Source organism: Crassostrea angulata, chromosome 6 (assembly GCF_025612915.1).
Source record: "Crassostrea angulata isolate pt1a10 chromosome 6, ASM2561291v2, whole genome shotgun sequence".
In the NCBI taxonomy this organism is placed as follows: Eukaryota; Metazoa; Mollusca; class Bivalvia; order Ostreida; family Ostreidae; genus Magallana; species Magallana angulata.
The window spans coordinates 16,785,366-16,805,166 of NC_069116.1; the positions used below are offsets into that span (position 1 = coordinate 16,785,366).

Consider the following 19,801-nt stretch of genomic DNA (forward strand, 5'->3'; position numbering starts at 1 on the left):
CAGTATACTTAACATGATATGCTTAAAATGATTGCTTGTTTATTCAATGATTTTGTTTTTCATTGATAATAAAAGAATATAAATGATCTCGATGTGTTTTTGTTTTGCCTGCCAAAGAAATACCAGAGAATAATGTTACAGCCATTTCACGCATATCTTTTACAATTTAATGCTATGCTATGGTATGCGATTTTAATGATATGCTAAGAGATTTGTATGGTATGCTATGAGATTTGTATGCTATGCCATAAGAAATTTAAATGAAGGGCTTAATGATATGGTATGCTATGCTTTAAGTCACGCTGTCATTATGGTTAAACACTGTTGTTGGGGGACTTGCAGAAGCGATTCCCGTTATGCCGAGGGTGAGCATATGGAGGGGGTTTCATGGTTTCCGTTTCCAAAACCCATAACGCAGTTAGAAAAATGTCAGAGATGGGTTAAACTTTGCGGTAGGAAAAATTTTACTGTTGCTAATGTAAACAAGTCCACATACATTTGTTCGAAACATTTCCTGTCTGGAAGACCTACTGAAGAGCACCCAGACCCGATACCTGCTGCGGGGACATCCTTGGACATACTGAGGGCACAGAAACGAAAACGAAGGGTGCTTGTGAGAGTAAATAGTGGAAATGTCATGGGTCCAGAGGAAAAGAAAATAAAAAATGGTACTTCTGAAAGCATTATTTAAAAAATTAACATTATTATTCAGTATTTTTATAACTCGAATTTTAATGCTACGTGTATCTGAAATTTGATATATACATATAATTAATTATATGGTGAAATTGACATCTGTATTTATTCAAAGTAGGTATATTTAACATCATACGACCTTTCTCAGCTATTATTTCTTATACGTACGCATATACTCAGATTGATGTAATCATGTTAACGATTTACTCTGAGCTTGCAATCATCACTCCTTAATATGCAGAAGCAGTCTAGACTCAGAACTTACGTTGGTGGTATTACATATACATTGATAAAATAATAAGAAAATGCATGCATAGATTTCTTTAAGTTTCTCAATCTTATTTTTAATTCTATTTTTAAATGGCTTTCTTATGATTTTTGAATAGATGCATTTTGCTTGGATGTGGGGGCAAACATGGAAATTGCTGCTGAGGAAGCTGAAGAAACTGTTGTCACCTGCACCAGTGCACATGATGAGGATGTTGAATGTGTGCCTGTAATAAAGGAAATGAAGGACATCCCCAAGAGTATGTATTCTTAATGACTTCTACAAAATTAATTTTCACACAAAATCAAAAAAAATTTAAAGGTTTTTTAAGCTAATTGTGCATTACTAGCACGTATGTGTACCAACAACTAAAAGTGGCTATGAATAAACTGGTATATTTTCATTTTGTAGAAAATGTACAGTGTAAGCTGTGTATTTGTTTATATCATAGCAAATTTTGTTCCCTTTGTTACATGTAGTTGACCATGCTTACTGCCCATTGACCAGCATAACAAATGTTTCAAGTGTCCAGTGTCAGACTGACATTACTTTGGAGGACCTGTCCATCTATCAGGATGTACACCTTAAAAACCAGGGCAGCTTAAGAAGAAGCTTAATAGTTTCAGATGTCCTGCAAGATGACAACTCTTGTAAATTTTACACAGGTACACTTAATATAACACATTTTACTTTCTATTGAAGTATTTTTAACACAGTAGGTGTTTACACATGTATGCTGTATATATTTATCTCACACAACATATAACAATTTAATATTGGATGATTATTAATCGCATATTCTATGCCTGTTACTTCTATTTTAATAGGGCTGTCTCTTGGACTTTTCTTTTTGTTGTTTAATTCTCTAAAAGAAAAGGCCCTAAGACTATCATACTGGAGGGGAAAAGAAACAAACTTGGAAAACCATCAGGTAAGGTTATATAAGTAAATACATGTTACTATCTATCAAGTTTACATTCTAGTCAGAACATCACTTGGTTTATAAACTTGGATTATTCACATTAATCTTCTGAATGTTGTTTGTATTTTAAATGATTTTCATATAATAGTTAAAGACCTTTTTATAATATAATATTTAACTATATGATTAGAGTACATTAATTCCTTAGGCAAAAAGAAAAGGACCAAAAAGACACTTAAGTATTTTAGAGGAAATGGTAATGACCCTGATACGACTTAGAAGAGGCATAGATACAACAACTTTGGGTGCCATGTTTGGTGTAAAGGCAGGAACTGTCAGCAAAATTTTTTTTACTTGGACTACTTTTCTTTACTTGGAACTTAAATTCTTGATTTCTTGGCCATTCAGATATCAAACTGTACAAAACCTTCCTAAATGTTTTAAATATTTTCCTAGCACAAGATGTATAATTGATTGTACTGAATTTTTTGTTCAAAAACCCAGTATTCCATCTTCACAGAGAATAACATGGTCATCTTATAAGCATCATAATACGTTTAAGTCTTTAGTTGCCATAACGCCAAAAGGTTCATTTTGTTTTTTGTCTAATTTATTCACAGGCAGTATTTCTGATAAACGCATTGTTGAAGAATCTGGCTTTTTAGATAATATTGAAAGAGGTGATGATATTATGGCAGATCGTGGCTTTTTAATAAGAGGAAACCTGGCACTAAAGGGAGCCACATTAAACATACCTCCTTTTGCATTTAATAAACAACTTTCTGGTATGGCTGTTACAAAAACAAGACGCATAGCTAGAGCAAGAATTCATGTTGAAAGAGCAATTGGTCGCCTAAAATGTTTTAATATTTTGCAGGGGGTTATACCACTTAAATTAAAACCAATTTTAGACCAGGTTGTATGTTTATGTGCAGCTTTGTGCAATTTAGATAGTCAGTTGGTGAAATAGATTTTATGTTATGTATTAATATTATTGGTCACATTATTGTTTCCATGTTTAAATCTTTACATAAATTTTATGGTTTAATATAAAGAATACAATTCTTGTTCTAATGCCATATTGGATAGCTGAAACAAAAGCAAATTCATCCACTTGTTTGTCATGTAACATTGCTTGCATTTGTCACAAAAGTACATATGCGATGTACGTTACATGTATTAATCCTTGATTTTTCACTTTGTTTATAATTATACAATGATAAAAAGAAATGATAAAACAATATGATGGTGCCCATGTCTACCATTTTATTTTGAATGCTATATTTTGACACACTTTGGGCAAATTTGAATTACATTTTTTAAATAATATTAAACATGGTAAACAACTGATTTTTTTAAAATTATAACATTGTATGCATAAGAGTGAAAGGATGTGAGTATGCTTAGATAAACTATCAATATGTTCCAAGTTGTGATAAATATATTATCAGTTCACAGTAGAGCAAAAAATGCATCTCCATTTCATTTCATACATGTATTTGTAACATCAGCCAACAGATGTTGAAATAAATACTTGTCAAAGAATTCTTTCATTTTCATTACAATATCACTAAAAAACTTTTCATCAAAATCGAGTTGTGAAACATGTATACCTTTTTCAGTGTAAATCACGAGGTCACAACAAGAAATGCCATATATACCCATTTGACCTTGCATCTGATGGTAGTACTCAGATTTCTCAGTAACTAAAGATTTGTTCCCAATAATTACACATCCTTTTTGAATGGCAACTTCTCTAGGATGCATGTGTCTTAAAGAATATGGACACTTGATCTCAATAATTTTCTTCCCGTGACAACGACAAGTGAAAATGCCATCTACACTGCAGCCAATGAAAGGATAATCACTCATGATATACAAACCCCTTTTCTCAACAACTACTCTCTTGTGTACAGACCTATTTGCTCTTGTGTAAAGGTCACAAGCAACCTTTTCTTTTTTTAATCCCCATTCTAAAGCTGGAACATGAATATCTGTGTCATATTTCGACATGATTGATTTAAGTAAAGATTGTGGACAAGAGCCCTTTTCTACTGCTTTACAAATTCTATGAAAATAAGAAGCTGTCAGCATTCCATATCTATAAGCTTTCCATGTTGGATTTTCAGCTTGACCTCTTGTGCAATGTTCTATATCCTTGATGACTTCAGGTGTAAAGTGTCCAAGTTCTTCTCGAAACTGGGCTGCAGTTGGAGTTCTATTACCTGACACTATAATTCAATACAAATGAAAAATATATTTACTACATGTAATTCATTACTGATGCATATCTGCAAAATATGAATTATTAAATGTTATGATAATTAATATTAAGTCAAATTTCAGGAAAACAAATTAAAATTCACAATAAATATGATATAAGAATTTTCTTTTACCTGCACTAGATAAGTTTTCCAACTGCTCTTTCAGTGAATAAGCCAAACATGGTCCTGGCACATTTTCTGATCCAGCTGCCTGATGGATAGGATCATGCTCTAGAATATCAATTGCCTGTGTATCTGGTTGCAACTAAAAATCAAATAATAACCTTAGATATAATTAGTCTTGATTGCAAAGCATATGTATGTATTACCGTACAATATATACAGGTAGTTTACTCTAAAAACATGCAGGTACCTGCAGTAACTTCTTAGTAAACATAGCTACATCCATCGTGTTACGGTCATCAACCGATCTTGGATCATACTGGTCCAAAATGTTTTCTTTCTCTTCATTCAAAACAGAATATCTATTTACATGAAAGAAAATCATGTCAATAAATATTGATGTACATGCATACAATACATTACTAGTTACACTGATGGAACTTGAAACTATTTAGAATAAATCAGTAAACTTTAAAGTTATACACCAATTAGTACTCATAAATGATTTTAAGTCCATGAATTTACCTGTTTGAGCACATTCATTAAAATCATCAACCAGACAGGCAACAATAAACACTCCTGAACTATGCAAAAAACAGCAACTATGAAGAAACAAGAAGAATACAAAAATAACAGAAAATTAAAACAACAAAAGATAAAAAATTAACGGAAAACTTGTGACTATTACTTTGCTTTCACAATCTTCAAAATTTTAATAGGCACAGGACAGTCATGACTTCTTGGCCTTTTCATCCACTTGTTCTCTCCATCTGTAACCGACTTTATCTCATAGGCCTCCAATTCATAGAGGGCAGCAGAAACATGTCTACATGCACCATCCATTCTAAAATAATATAATTGATGCATTTCACAAAATGTCACTGAATATCAACTGTTCATTACATGGAATCAGCTGATTGGTTTGACCAAGCACATGTACATAAATACTAGTACATGTATATAGTTTAAATACTTTATGGATTGTACTTACCCGCCTATACAGGTACAGTAGGCTGACGTGACTTCTCCAGTTGATTTCTTGATAGCGAACCACAGTTGATAAAATTTTGTACAGCAATATGTTTTGTCTTTCTGTGTTGGTTTAACTTTTGCACGAAACAAACAAACTTCAGCGTCTCCACATTTATTGAAAGTCAGACTTTCGACATATCCATCTATGAACAGCCTGTAGTCTTCGCATGATTTATAAGCCCGCAACTTCTTTTTATCATAATCTGATGTTTTGTGCAAAAGATAATTGAATATGTCAAATAAAGTGAAATTGGTTGGTACTTCTGAGAAGTCATTTGTGAAGTTTTTGTCTACAAACGGGTCCGAAATTGGTAGACTTGACAGTTTTTGCTTCAAATCAACGGCAGTAGACTGACGAGCAAAATCTGGATCTACCGGCAAATCCAATGATTTAACGGCTTCACAGAGTTGTAAAAGGTCTTTTTTCCGTAAATTCGTTGTCGTTATGCCACGCTTTGCCAAAAATTCCTGTAAATCATTTACCTTCATCGAATCGAAAGTGCCGCTATCCATAACGTAAACAACTCAGGAATGTCTGGTGTCACGTGATCTCGGATATTATAAGTGAAAAAACCTTTCTGAAACAAAAACCGAAAATTTTACAATATATCTAAATTGCCCATTTTTTATAAAGAAATATTTAGTTACTTTAATGAATGTAAAAAGACAATAGATGTATCTAATTTATCAGACATCAAGTTTGCACGGCAGCCATTGTGGAATAACAACTTGTTTCAATACAAGGGCAAAACATTATGTTTTCAGAATTGGATAGCGAGTAATATTTTGTATGTAAAAGATGTATTTAATAAAAATGGTGTGTTCAAATCATTACAGGAATTTTCAGATATTCTGTCAAATAAATCCAATTGGTTGTGTGAATATAATATAATTCGAAATGTAATTAAGAACAAGAGTATTTTGTTTGATATGAAATGCTGTGTTTTTACTAGAACAGACTTTGTAAATACATTCAATTTTCATAACGGTGTTCATTGTATCTTAGAGAAAAAATGTAATTTTTATTACGTAAATATGTTGTCAAGAAAGTTTAAACCTCCTTGCCATCAATCTTATTTAAGCAGAAATTATTGTGTAAATAAAGAGTATTGGCCAAGCATCTATGCAAATAAGATAAAGAACATGTATGACAAGCGTTTAAGTGAATTCAATTACAACCTGCTTAACAATATCTTATGTACCAATTCTTTTTTGCAAAAATGTAAAATAAGACAAAATGCAAAATGTGACTATTGTGACATCTCAAATGAAGATATTAAACATCTTATTTTTGATTGTGATAATGTCAAACAGATATGGCATAATTTGAACAATGCTTTAAATTTTACTGTTAAATGGAAACATGTTGTAATTGGTTTTTATGTTGAAACTAACCCAAAAGTATTGTTTTATAATACAATTATATCTTATATAGCTTTTAAGATATACAAATTCAAAATGGGATGTAGAATAAAAAACGAGTGTCAAGATAGTTTAGAATTAAAACAATTTGTTAAAAATTCTTTATTTAAGGATATGGATATCATGCTAGATTTTTCAAACCTGAATTTGTTTAAAAATATGGTAAAGCGTTTGACAAACCTGTTCTAAATTACTTTTGTTCTGTTATTCTCATTATTATTATAATGATGCCAATTTTCCTAATACCCGGGATATCTGGCTTTTGTAAATGGGTATTGTTGTTGAAGTTAAATAAAGCATAATTAAAAAAAAAAAAAAAAAAATAAGTGAAAAAACCGGAACCGATTAAGGGTATTGGAAAACGGACTATTCCTCAAAAGCATTGAAACAGCTATTTTCGATGTGCAACACATATTCATGATACTTACAGTGATTTCTTGAGCTGGGAAAACGTTCTAAAAATTTCGTAATTCTTAGAACAGTTAGGTAAACAGTTGCGTAGATGAAAGTTTGCAGAACTCTGAACAGCGTAGGTTACTTCCACTATGTAAACAAGCTGACGTCATACATCATTTATAGTAAAGCGTACTAAAGATGATTCGGATTGCGCAAATATGAAATTATAAGTAAGGCGTGTAAAATGTCTATACACGGACAGATAAGATTTTGAATATCAAAATATCAACAAACTTACAATTTAAAAAAAATAAATATATTTAAAACAACAGATATATTACATATCATCATTTAAATTATGTTTAATATATATATACTTTGAATATGTTGATTCATACTGGGTATATATGTATGTACTTATCAGAACCTCCAAATAGTGTCATTTTTAGAACTCTTATAATGTTGGTCTGGGATCCATATTTTCGCCATAATCTCAATGAGATTCTTATGGTTTGTTAAATATATTAAAAACTGAATATAGTTAGAAATTGTGCATGGTTTTGCAAATTTGCATTAAAATATATTTTAATAGATGTAATAAAAAAATAGATTAAAAATATTATTGTATTTTACGACTAAACCAAGTGCGCGTTTGCGCTATCTTATCCCCTCTCCTATCTTCTTTAAAATCCTTTTGTAAAAAGACGGCAAAATAAAAACATTAAGAAACTCGGCATATTGTAGATCGGTTGGGAGGGGTTATATATTTGTTTAGTACACATGCAGGCTTTCAAAAGCGGATTCTACACATATGCTTCGATTACCAGACGCATCCCCTCCATTTGTTTACCTTTGCCGGACTCATGCCTGCACTGGCAAGTGGGGGCTTCAAGGCAGACCCCGACTTGTTACTACCTCCCTTGCGAACTTTCCGCATTTGCAACATATATAACCCGGTGCACGTACATCCTATAATCATCGGGCAAATATAACGAAGAAACTGCAGGGGTTTTTTTAAGAATAAAAAAAAAGAACTCATTTTTTTTTTCATAAGTATCTATTATCTACATCTGAAATTCTAATTACCGAAGATTCTGGAGGCTTCGCCTCCTGCACGATCCCCAACAAGGTGAGAATAAGACAGGTTGGTCAAGCAAGGTGTGAATATCGTCTTAATGTGGTGAAGTCTGGCTTGTTATTTCATCAGAGTCCACGCAGTAATTAACAGAAATAAACACGCCTAACTGTATTAATCTTTTAAAACGCTAGTATATATAATTTTTTTTTTAGAAATAAAAATATACCGTTCAAATCGGTCTAAAACGTTGCATAATATTTCGACTTTTTGTTTTTACGCACTAATGCTAAATCAAAGGATAGTTGATATTCTTTTTATCTATATCAATATAACTGAGAAAAAAAAAACCAGTTATATGAGTTGAATTATTTTCTTACAAAGTATCAGTGAACATGCATTTAAATTATTTGTGGTTTAAAAGGTAGAAGAACACGAAGCGTTGTGTATTAGAGAGAGAGAGAGAGAGAGAGAGAGAGAGAGAGAGAGAGAGAGAGAGAGAGAGAGAGAGAGAGATATTGAGATTTAGTGTTCAGGAATTCAATATAAACGCAACATTTGTCAATAAACGCATGTAAACATGTATACATATCTAATTGTTTGAATAAATACAAAACAGCCCTTCTTTTAAAGCCATGTTAAATACTAAAAACGTTGGTGTATTGCTAAATGTTGTGTGTATACAATCATTGAGATGGTGGTATTTCTTTGATGCCGGCAAAGTGATACAGTGAACTCTAATGCGGTCGAATTGCAGGGGTGCTTCGACGGCATGTCTTTGATGCCGGCAACGCGACAAGCGTCCGAATTTAGCGAGCTGCTGACAGAAGAGAGCTTTATATTTGTACTGAAAAAAAAAGCCGCTATTATTTTTATTTATGACAAAAAGAAAACGGAAAACATTCAAATCCATCATTATAAAGATAAAATCGTTAAACAAAACACAAATAAGCAAGAAAAAATAATCGGCACTCGGGGACTGAACCCGGGTCGCCTGGGCACAAGTCAACCACTCTAACGACTGAGCTACGCAGACTCTCGCTTCAGAATTTTGGAGCCCAAAATCTCGGGAATGCGTGGATCGATTTTAAAACAGATTTCATATTCAGAAGTTTTGAGACCGTCTCTATCGAATAGTAACATAAAAAAAATTCAAGTCCAAAAAATTGAAAAATTAAGGTTTTTCATATCCTTCCGTTGACGACCGGAAGTGACGGCGGACGTTCGGATATGCGAAGGGCACGGTGGCCGTTCACTCTCTACCATCTCTGAAAATTTGAAGGTTCTATCTTAAATACTTTTTGAGAAAAATCGTGAACAAGCAAAAACGTAAAATCTTTAATATCTCGGTACCGGAAGTGAGGACCAAAAAAAGCACGTGTAATTTTCCTACAAATTTTGTCATAAATAAGATCTGAAAGTTTCATGAAAATCGGCTGAAGCATTTTTGAGAAAACGTGGGAGAAAAAAAAAAGAATAATAATAATAATAGAGGAAAAGAATCAAAGCAATAACAATAAGGTCTTCCGTTAGAAACGGAAGACCTTAATTATATGATTCAGCGACGAATTGATTAAAACTTATAAAAATGAGTGTTTTTAAACGAATATTTTAGTATGAAGCCATAGCCGAACAAATTGATAAACGCAATATTTCATTGGACGATCTATTTTTAGTCCAATGTAGAGAAAATCAAATGTTATATTGACCCTCTAGGTCACGTGCAGGTGAATATAACGTTCTTTTTTTTCTTCTAGATAGTTGGATATGAGCTAGGAATTAATCAATCATATAATAAATTAAATTGTTGTCAAGCCAGAAAACATCATCACCTGTTAAGTCTGAAGTCATAATCAAGCACATTGAAAAACGCGATATTCCATTGGATTAATCAATCGCAGCATTTTAGAAATTTCCGATTTTTGTTTTTGTCTAATATAGACAAGTCAAATGTTATAGTCACCTCGTAAGACACGCGCAGATGTATATTTTTCTAGAATGCTAGATTTCAGGCAGTAAGAGAGCTAGGAATTATTCAATCATACAATAACTTGTGTTATTATTACTACTGTACATAGTAAACTTTTACTGTGAAATCATTAGATTTCGTGGTGGCTCAATTTTCGTGGAATTCGTGGATATCTCTCATCCACGAATTAACATCCTCCACGAATTAATAAATTAGTGTTATAAAGTCATACTTCCTTTTATAGGTATAGGAGAATACACGAAATTATGTTCACACGAACCAGTAAAATTTAAGCAATCCACGAAAATTGGCCCCCCACGAATTTTAATGATTCCACAGAATTACTCTAAACAATTCTTTTGATTAGTTCGTAACATGACATGGTGATAGCGGATAACATGTTAACATTTTGCTGACTTTTTAAAGACGATAATAGCCTTTAACATGCTGCAATCAATGTACGCTATATGGAATTTAATCTTAATCAAGATCTTTCAAATTTAGAAGTTTGGTCTACAAAATGGCTTTTGAGTTTCAATTCTTCAAAAACTAAGACTGTTTATTTTAATAATAAACCTAATGCAGTAACTCCTACATAAAAATTTCAAGGATGCAATATGGAATTCGTATCTACCCATAAACACATAGGTGTTATATTTTTTGAGGACCTTTCCAAGTCATCTTATTTAAATTCTATCATAACAAATGCTCAAAAGAAATTGGGTTTGATGAAAAAGTTTAAATTTTAACTTAACAGAAAATTACTGTCACTATTATATACTACATGTATAATGCCTCAGTTAGAATATGCATCTGACGTATGGGGTGGATGCTCTATTACTAATTCTGACAAATTAGAAAAAATACAGTTGATTGCAGCAATTACAGTTTGACCTATTTTTTGCTTCTCGGGAATCTCTACAGTTTGAAACCGGGTGGGAAACGCTTTATAGTAGAAGGAAAATATCCAGGCTAAAAACATGTATAAAATTGACCGAAACATTTTACCCAGTTATGTAATGGATATTTTTCCAAAAAAAAAGCGTGCTACTGTATCTAACTATACTATCAGAAATGCACAGAGTTACTATATACCAAAATGTCGTTTGGAATTGTATAAATTTTCGTTTGTTCTACTGTTGTTGATGAATAGAATGCGCTTTCAACGGATGTTGCATTTTTTAGGAAAAATACTTGTTTCTGTTAAAAATAAAAATGTACTTACTTGTAGAACTAGATCTAATTTTTAACATATGCTGATAGATATTTTAATATTATTCATACTAAACTTCGTCACAATTGTGCACTAAATAATGATTTATTTCGATGTAATACTATTAACAGTCCACTCTGTTCGTGTGGTAAGCTCGAGGATACTTGCCATCATTTCACAAGTAATAAAAATGAAGTTGCTAGAAACGTTCTATCTAATGAAATTTTTCATATTGTAAATCTAAACATTGTCAATACTCATGTTTTACTTTGGGGTGACAGTGCAATAAGTGACATTGAAAACAAACATTTATTTACATTAGTTTATAATTATACTAAAAGCACTGAAATATTAAACTGATCAATATTAAAACTACTTGTACACCATTGCTAATTATATACATGTCAATTCCATAAATGTTAACTACCATTTTATCCACTGACCTTTATTTATGTTCTGTACACATCTATTGTATTATATTTTTGTATTGGGAGAGGGCGGTCAAAGTTATGGAACCTGTGCCCAATCCTAATTGTATTTTTGTACAATAAAAATACGTTCAAATCAACGTGGTCACATTTTGCAAACGACAAAGGTGCAGTTGATAACAGTTTCTGTAAGGAGAACTGCTGGAAAAAAATATAATTCCGAGTACCATTACATTAGGCAATTCAACTTAGTAATCAGATAATGTATTTAATTAATTGATGCATTTATACAAAAAAAAAAAACTTTTAATTAACAAATATGCATCGCACATAACATCTAAATACTCTGAAAAATTGTAATGATTACAATGCATACATGTACTGATTATAACATTTAATCATAATCAGTATCAGTTCGTATCCCAAAGGCCTTGATATGATATGGTAAATGAATCTTTAATACATAACACTTTGAAATAACACAGGCTCGGTCATATTGAAACTTTATGATTGTTCAATTGTTTATTCATGACAGTGGAGTATATTTGCGTGGACCCTGAGGTCCACGCAGAAAATATATAAGCGAGGTTAAACCGGATGCTATGGGGAAAATTCAGCCTGCGCATGAGCTAGCCTGGTTCCTGTGCGTAATGGGTAGCTCAGGGAACCAGGCTAGCACACGTTTATCTGAATCGGGATCGGGATTCTGTGCCATATGCACACCAAGTTCCAAGGCGCTGTAATTGGAAAGTTTTCGGTAAACAGTACAGAAACAAAGTATTCCTTTTAAAGAAATGATTGGCATGTGATATGAACTATCGGTATTATGAAATAAGTTAATGTTATGCCGAAACTACAATATGCATCAAATAGCATAATTTGCAATGTTTTGTTGTTTTACGAATACACATGTAACTTAACTTTACTTTTATAGTAGGCGAGGCTATAGCTGCAGATCTGTAGCTCTCTGGTTGAAAAAATTCGGATAGACAAACCAGAGAGCTACAGTTCCAAGCGTTGTAAAAACCTCCGATTTACGCCGCTGTTTGTGTGTCGCTCGCTTCGGGAATTATATCCGACTTTAAAAGCATTCAACCGCCTAAAAAATTGGATTTATTAATTAAACATATAGTTTACCCTAACTCTGCTTACTTTGTTTTCCTTTCAATGGTTCACAACGGCCATCCTTCGCCTTGGAATGTCATCGTTTTAAAAAACTCGCCTTATGACAGCCATGTTTACCTAGTAGCGAGATCTCGGGTGCGTCGATTTACCCAAATGGACCCAAATGGCGATTAAAGGGGAAAACAATTATAATAAAATCCTTATTACTAATATTATCACTTGTTTTAGTCATTTCATGGGGTTGTTAGCCGTTATTAAGAAAAATAAAGACCCAAATGGCGACCCAAATGGCGATTCAAGCGGAAACAATTATAATAAAATCCTCATAATTTAGGGAAATTTGGAAAAATAAAAGCCGAAGGTCCAAAACAATAATTAAAATTATTTCAGTAGCCTATATCTTTAAAAATTGTTTTTGAAAAATAAAGATGAGCATTTTATCTCGATTTGTTAAAGTATATGATGTATGTAATTATGTTCAAATAATATAAATATATATATTATATAATAATAAAACAACTTTTTAAAATAATTTTAATTATTGTTATGGACCTTCGGCTTTTATTTTTCCAAATTTCCCTAAATTATGAGGATTTTATTATAATTGTTTTCCGCTTGAATTTGGGTCCATTTGGGTAAATCGACGCACCCGAGATCTCGCTACTAGGTAAACATGGCTGTCATAAGGCGAGTTTTTTAAAACGATGACATTCCAAAGCGAAGGATGGCCGTTGTGAACCATTGAAAGGAAAACAAAGTTAGCAGAGTTAGGGTAAACTATATGTTTAATTAATAAATCCAATTTTTTAGGCGGTTGAATGCTTTTAAAGTCGGATATAATTCCCGAAGCGAGCGACACACAAACGGCGGCGTAAATCGGAGGTTTTTACAACGCTTGGAACTGTAGCTCTCTGGTTTGTCTATCCGAATTTTTTCAACCAGAGAGCTACAGATCTGCAGATAGCGAGGCTAGAGAACTTCCCGATTAAATTTTTTAAGCATCTAAGTATGATTGAATAATTATGTCACTGTATAAAAGTTTAAATCTCAAGAAAAATGCATCAAAATATGAAATTTTTAATTTACACAAATCTGTCAATGCATAGTTAACAAAGTAGTGCAAATCGTTATGTGTGCGCAAATAGTAGAATTCACCAAATGCCTGATATTATACATGCAGGCTTCATTCATAGATAGATCATAATTATTTTAGAAGTATGAATCCTTTAAATTCTGAGATAAAAAGTCAGGGCTATACATACATGTATACGTAATACAACGTACAAATTTAGCCCTGCTAGAGTCGGTGGAATCTCTGATAATCGTAAGGCTTTAAAACACATGCAAATGGTCCACGTATTGTAGTCCTTTTTTAAAGGACAGCAACTTGTTCATTAAATGTTCGACTATACTCTGTCCTGAGTTATTGCTTCCACCACTTTCCGCTTGATATCTCGATTATCATAAATACATTTGTGCTCAAACTACGATAATCCACTAATATGAAAAATGACCAGATTTATTATACCCGCACTTTCTAAAGAAAGTTCGGGTATATTGTTGTTACCCTGTTCCGTCCGTCTGTCACGGTTTACTTTCTCAAACTGCTCTTACATCCTATAAACCAGCAAAATGAACTCTTGGAGTTTGATTTGGGGTATCATGTTGTTTTGTAAAAAGGTTTCAAAAATTCTCTGTTAGTCCTGGGGGTCAAATAATTGGTAAAAAATGACGTTTTTTCACAAAAAACCTTCTTCCTCGAATCCTCCTACATTTTCAACAGTAGACAAATCATCTCTTGGAATATGTTTTAGGGTATCATACAGATGCGCAATAAGGTTTCGGAATTTTCAATTTTGTCATAGGGGTCATTTAATGGCTGAAAAAATGACGTTTTTTTTTGTTTTTTTTTACAAAAAAACTGGTTTCAAAAACGTCATTTTTTGGGCAGTAGCCAAATGATCTTCTAGAATATGATTGGGGGTGTCATATTGAAGTGTGATCAGGTTCCAGAATTTTTTTCTTGTTAAGGGGATCAGTGGGCAACTAAAAATGACGTTTTTTTGCAAAAAAAAGTGTGGTTCCCATAACTCCTCTTACAACTTTTGGGGTAGCAACCTCATCTCTTGGGTTATAATTGGGACTGTCCTATAGATGTGCAATAAGGTTTTAAAAATTTAAATTTCATCCAGGGAGTCAAATAGTAGCAGAAAATTGACGTTTATCACTCAAAAAAAACCCATAGATCCCAGAACTCCTCTTATGATTTAATGGATAGACACATCATATCTTGGGATACGATAGGGACTGTTCTATAGATGTGCAGTAAGGTTTTAAAAATTTAAATATTCATCCAAGGAGTCAAAAAGTAGCAGAAAATTGACGTTTATCACTCTAAAAAAACAGAGATCCTAGAACTCCTCTTGTGATTTAATGGATAGACACATCATATCTTGGGATATGATAGGGACTGTTCTACAGATGTGCATTACGATTTTGAAAAATAAAATTTAACCCTGAGGCCCATTTTACCTTTTGATGCCCTTTAAGGATCAAGAATATATATGGTTAAGGAGTGGGGATCTCAACCGTTTCGAGATATTCGTGCACTTCCTGTTCGAGGGGGGTCACGACCACCCCCGGGGCCCATGACCTTCATACCGTTTGTTGCCCCTTGACACAAGGAACAAGAATATATATGGTTTAAGGGTGGGGATCTCAACTGTTTTGAAGATATTAAGCGACTTGCTGTTCGAGGGGGTCAGGACCACCCACTAGGCCCATGACCTACATAACATTTGATCCCCCTTGACATCAGAAACATGAATATATATGGTTAAGGGGTCATGATTATAACAGTTTCTGAGATATATGGTAATTTCAAATTCCTGGGGGTGGGGATGACCCCAGGGTCAGATCTAATAAACCCTATATGTTGCCAGTAACGGTCAATATATGATTATGAAAACCCTATATTATTATCTTTGTCCGTTTTTAAGTTACCATTTACAATAAAGTCTACGATTCTTCTTACTAAGGTTGAATGTTAGACCCCACACCCTTTTGACCCCCCCCCCCTCAGAAAAGTGGTTGTCTAAACCAAAATGAGAAAAATCAAACCAGGGTGCACAACTAGATATGCAGGCCTATCATATCCTAGAGTTTTGTACTATTCTGTTCAGCCATCTCTGAGAAACAAGTTCAGAGCGGGAAAGAGAAAAAGAAAAAGATGAAGAATAATAATTAATACATGTATTAAGAACCGTACAAAAACAATAAGTCTCCAAATTTCACTCGGAAGACTTAGTAATAAAAATGAAATAGAGATAGGATTATCAAACATCAATAATTTAAAGATAATTGACAAATTCTGATTCTAAGGGGGTCAGGATGACCCCTTAGGGTCATGACTTACCGGGTACATGCCATAATGATCTGTTGCGCCATTACCTAAGGAGGAATAATATCTTTGGATTATGGTGTGGATCTCAATGGTTTTTATGATATTTGATAATTTCAGGAGGGGCACTTGGGATCATGACCTACATACATCTGAAATGCCCAGAACAAAGAAACAATAATATAATATGTACATGATACATGTATATGATTCAATTTAAGAACCCAGATATAGATCAATCATCAGATCTATGTTTTGTAATACTTCCTATGTATATGTATATATGTATTAGTTTGTGTTTTGTTCTATACTATTCATGTTCATGACTGTAGTATATGGCTTAGTCTTATTTTAAATTACATTAAAAAATTGTCAAATATATGACTTGGAACCCCTACCCCCAAACAAACTCAAATATAAACTGTTCTCTCCATCCACCCCCCCCCCCTTAATTGTCGAATGATCTATTAAAATCAAAATATAATTTGGGTGTCTAAAAACTTTTATAAACTGGTAAAAAAATGTTATTCTTAAAAAAAATACATTACACCTTGCATAATTGACAAATGATCTATTGAGATATGATCAGAGGTCATATTTCTACCTTGGGATAAATAACTAATATTCATTGACAAGTTAAAATTAATAACAATAAATGATTCAAATTATAAATGTTTATACTCCACATCCAACCCCCCCCCCCCCCCCATCTAACCTCCTTCTAAAGATTCTGTCTTCTTAATTCATTCTTACATGTGTACAGTATCAAATTTTAAATCATTTCTTGATTGCTTTTTCTCTCCTGATGCACATTAACATTTTGAAAATTGCTTAATTCAATTTTTAAGATTTATATACAAAATGTTATATGCATGTGTATTCGCCTATATGGGGCAATTGTAAAGTCTCCTAAACAAAGCAGTGTCATCATAAGGCTAGGAATTACCCACATGGATCAAACACTACATATGAATAAGATAAAATATTTTATTTTTTCTAGTTTGTGTCTCCAAGGGGGCATAACCTATATACAATTTGACGCGCAATGACACAAAGAGCAAGAAAAAATTATATGGTTTAGGTATGAGGATCTCAGAAGTTAACAAAATATACAGTGTATCATCATTTCATATTTCATAAAGGGGGGGGGGGGGGTAAAGACAACACCTGGGGGTCATTAATGTACTTTACACCATTTGATGCATCATAATGACATTAGAAGATATTCTCTATTTTCCTGTTTCGTGGGGTCAGAACAATCCCATAAGGTCATGACCTACATTGTATTTGATGCATTATAATACATTAAGAAAGAAATACTCCTTCCTTCCTATTATAACTCATATAAAAATGATAAGTGTCTACACTTACTTACATGTAATACACAAATTTAATACGAAATTGTTTATGTGGGGTCAATATATGGGGTCAACTCTATAGTGTAAGTCTGACAAATGAAAAAAGTAACTTTTGCAATTTAAATGACAGAAACTTTACAAATGCGATAGGATAGGTAACGATGATATGCTTATTTAAATATTAAAAGATGATGATACAGTATGCTGTCAAAGGGAGATCACATTTAGAAAGTGAAAGTAAAACTTATGTATGCTGGCATCTCATTATATTGTGCTACTGCTACTAGGCCTACATGTATTATGCTTACCTATATAGGTCAACATCATAATGATAATCCAATTAAAGCACAATAAAGAATTCCTTTAGCTGATCTTAACTAATCCTTTTCTGCATATGGAAAACACATACATGTATGTATACACGTGGAACCATGGTGGGTAAAACTAGTACCCGCTAATGAGACCTGCAGACATGTGTTGTGTACGTAACTTCAGACAAAGATCAGTTATTTGTAACATGCATGTAATTTTATGACCTGTTCTTAAAAACCCCTTGCAATATTGTATTAGGTAAATAACAGCTTTAAGGTGGTGCAGGACACCTGCATATTGTGATGTATACTTCCTATTGAGATAAACAATAAAGTATTAATATTAATTAAATATTTACCCCCAAAATAATGTTACCTAACATTGAAGCGCAATGGGTTAGAGTGTTTACATGTCTGTAAGAGCACTGGGGTCCAAGGTGTATTTTTTGTAATTTTACTACTGATATAAATGAATTTTCATGGGTCTGGATCCCTCACTCCCACCTCTTCTCTAAATCTGTGCACACGATGATGTACATGTAGGCACACAGAAGCAAATCTAAAACCGGCAACCGCCACGGGGAGGGGGCATAATTTATATTATTATTTACATTTATATTATTATTTACATTATACTTTGTATGACATGAAATGTTAAGATTATTGATTAACTGAAAATTCACTGCAAACAATTCAACCCCAAGTTGCACATATGTATTATCATATGGGATTCGGGATCTCATCCTTCAGTTATGAAAATTATAATTTTTAAATGTATTACCGGAGCTTGCATGTGGCCTTCATTTTTAATTAAACTGGTACAAAACAGTGTTATTTAGGGGCAACCACTTGGTGCGGGTATTACTGTCTAATGACAGCATCTAGTATTTATCTATTTTGAAACCCCCCTCTTTCGCTTCAGGTTTTAATACACAATCCAAAATAGAAAGCATTGCATTAGCCGTTAAAAAGTCCGGATGATAACGTTGAAAAATGTGCGAGGTTTTTCGAGTGAGTTCCGAATGGTGAAAAGATTTAAACATTTTCTATTGTAAATCTCCGTAAGAAATTTGTTTTCGTTCCTGTGAACTTTTATGTGTTAATAATATTAATGTGTCAGTGAAGATCAGGGGCGGATACAGGATTTGTAGTTAGGGGGGGGGGGGGGCGTGGATAAAATTATTGAGGCAGGGGTCTGGGGTTTTCGTGTATTTTAAAGGTAAAACCAGGCTCAAAATAGTGGTATTTTTTTTTAGTTATGTACACTTTTAAAAGATGAAATAAGCAATAAAAATAAACAGACAAGATAAAGTTTTCATTTCTTTTAATCACCACACTTCTGCCATCTACTATTTCCCCTTGGTTCTTGCTTCCTTTACACAAAAGCCTATAACATATATATATAACAATTTGACACATATTGTTACTTATACCTAATACATGTATTGAATTAAAAACAAAATATTTTAGGCATTTATGAACTCCCAAAATTAACTAGGTTATCAAAGTTACAACATTCTAATGACGTTACGGTATCCGATCCCCTATCTGATGCATCAAATCTTCAGTATTCTTATATTGAAATAGTCTATTTACCTAGAAAAATTTCAAAAAATATACAGTAATTAATTAATGATTGCACATACACCATCTGGTTTTAAATGCAATTATATATTTACTTTCAACCAGCTTTTAAATATTCAAAAATTTTTGCTTTCATCGCAATAGGGAAATGACAGCGCAGTCTACACTTGAAACAAAACTGCTGGGATTTCCAGTCTACTCTTGGTCGAAGCCAT

General features: G+C 32.9%; 2 protein-coding genes across 2 annotated transcripts; one reads left to right on the forward strand and one right to left on the reverse strand.

Moving 5' to 3' along the window:
- The first annotated feature begins 297 nt into the window (after positions 1 to 297).
- LOC128186741 (uncharacterized) lies at positions 298 to 2,125 on the forward strand. Its single transcript, XM_052856619.1, has 5 exons — positions 298 to 668; positions 1,083 to 1,223; positions 1,444 to 1,629; positions 1,792 to 1,900; positions 2,095 to 2,125. Exons 1-5 carry the CDS (start codon positions 311 to 313, stop codon positions 2,123 to 2,125), a joined length of 825 nt encoding a protein of 274 aa, XP_052712579.1. The 5' UTR covers positions 298 to 310.
- Positions 2,099 to 7,110, reverse strand: LOC128188487 (uncharacterized). Its single transcript, XM_052859571.1, has 6 exons — positions 7,064 to 7,110; positions 5,265 to 5,879; positions 4,962 to 5,117; positions 4,524 to 4,635; positions 4,283 to 4,415; positions 2,099 to 4,117 (listed from the first exon to the last, which is right to left on the reverse strand). The coding sequence occupies exons 2-6, from the start codon at positions 5,816 to 5,818 to the stop codon at positions 3,369 to 3,371; spliced, it is 1,704 nt and encodes a 567-aa protein (XP_052715531.1). The 5' UTR covers positions 5,819 to 5,879; positions 7,064 to 7,110; the 3' UTR covers positions 2,099 to 3,368.
- Positions 7,111 to 19,801: the final 12,691 nt, after the last annotated feature.

Coding starts and splice junctions, on each gene's coding strand:
- LOC128188487 (XM_052859571.1), bottom strand. CDS start 5,818: ATGGATAGCGGCACTTTCGATTCGATGAAGGTAAATGATTTACAGGAA. Junction 5,118..5,264: donor TACTGTACCTGTATAGGCGG/GTAAGTACAATC, acceptor ATATTATTTTAG/AATGGATGGTGCATGTAGAC. Junction 4,118..4,282: donor GGAAAACTTATCTAGTGCAG/GTAAAAGAAAAT, acceptor ATTGAATTATAG/TGTCAGGTAATAGAACTCCA.
- LOC128186741 (XM_052856619.1), top strand. CDS start 311: ATGGTTAAACACTGTTGTTGGGGGACTTGCAGAAGCGATTCCCGTTAT. Junction 669..1,082: donor GGAAAAGAAAATAAAAAATG/GTACTTCTGAAA, acceptor ATTTTTGAATAG/ATGCATTTTGCTTGGATGTG. Junction 1,224..1,443: donor AATGAAGGACATCCCCAAGA/GTATGTATTCTT, acceptor TGTTACATGTAG/TTGACCATGCTTACTGCCCA.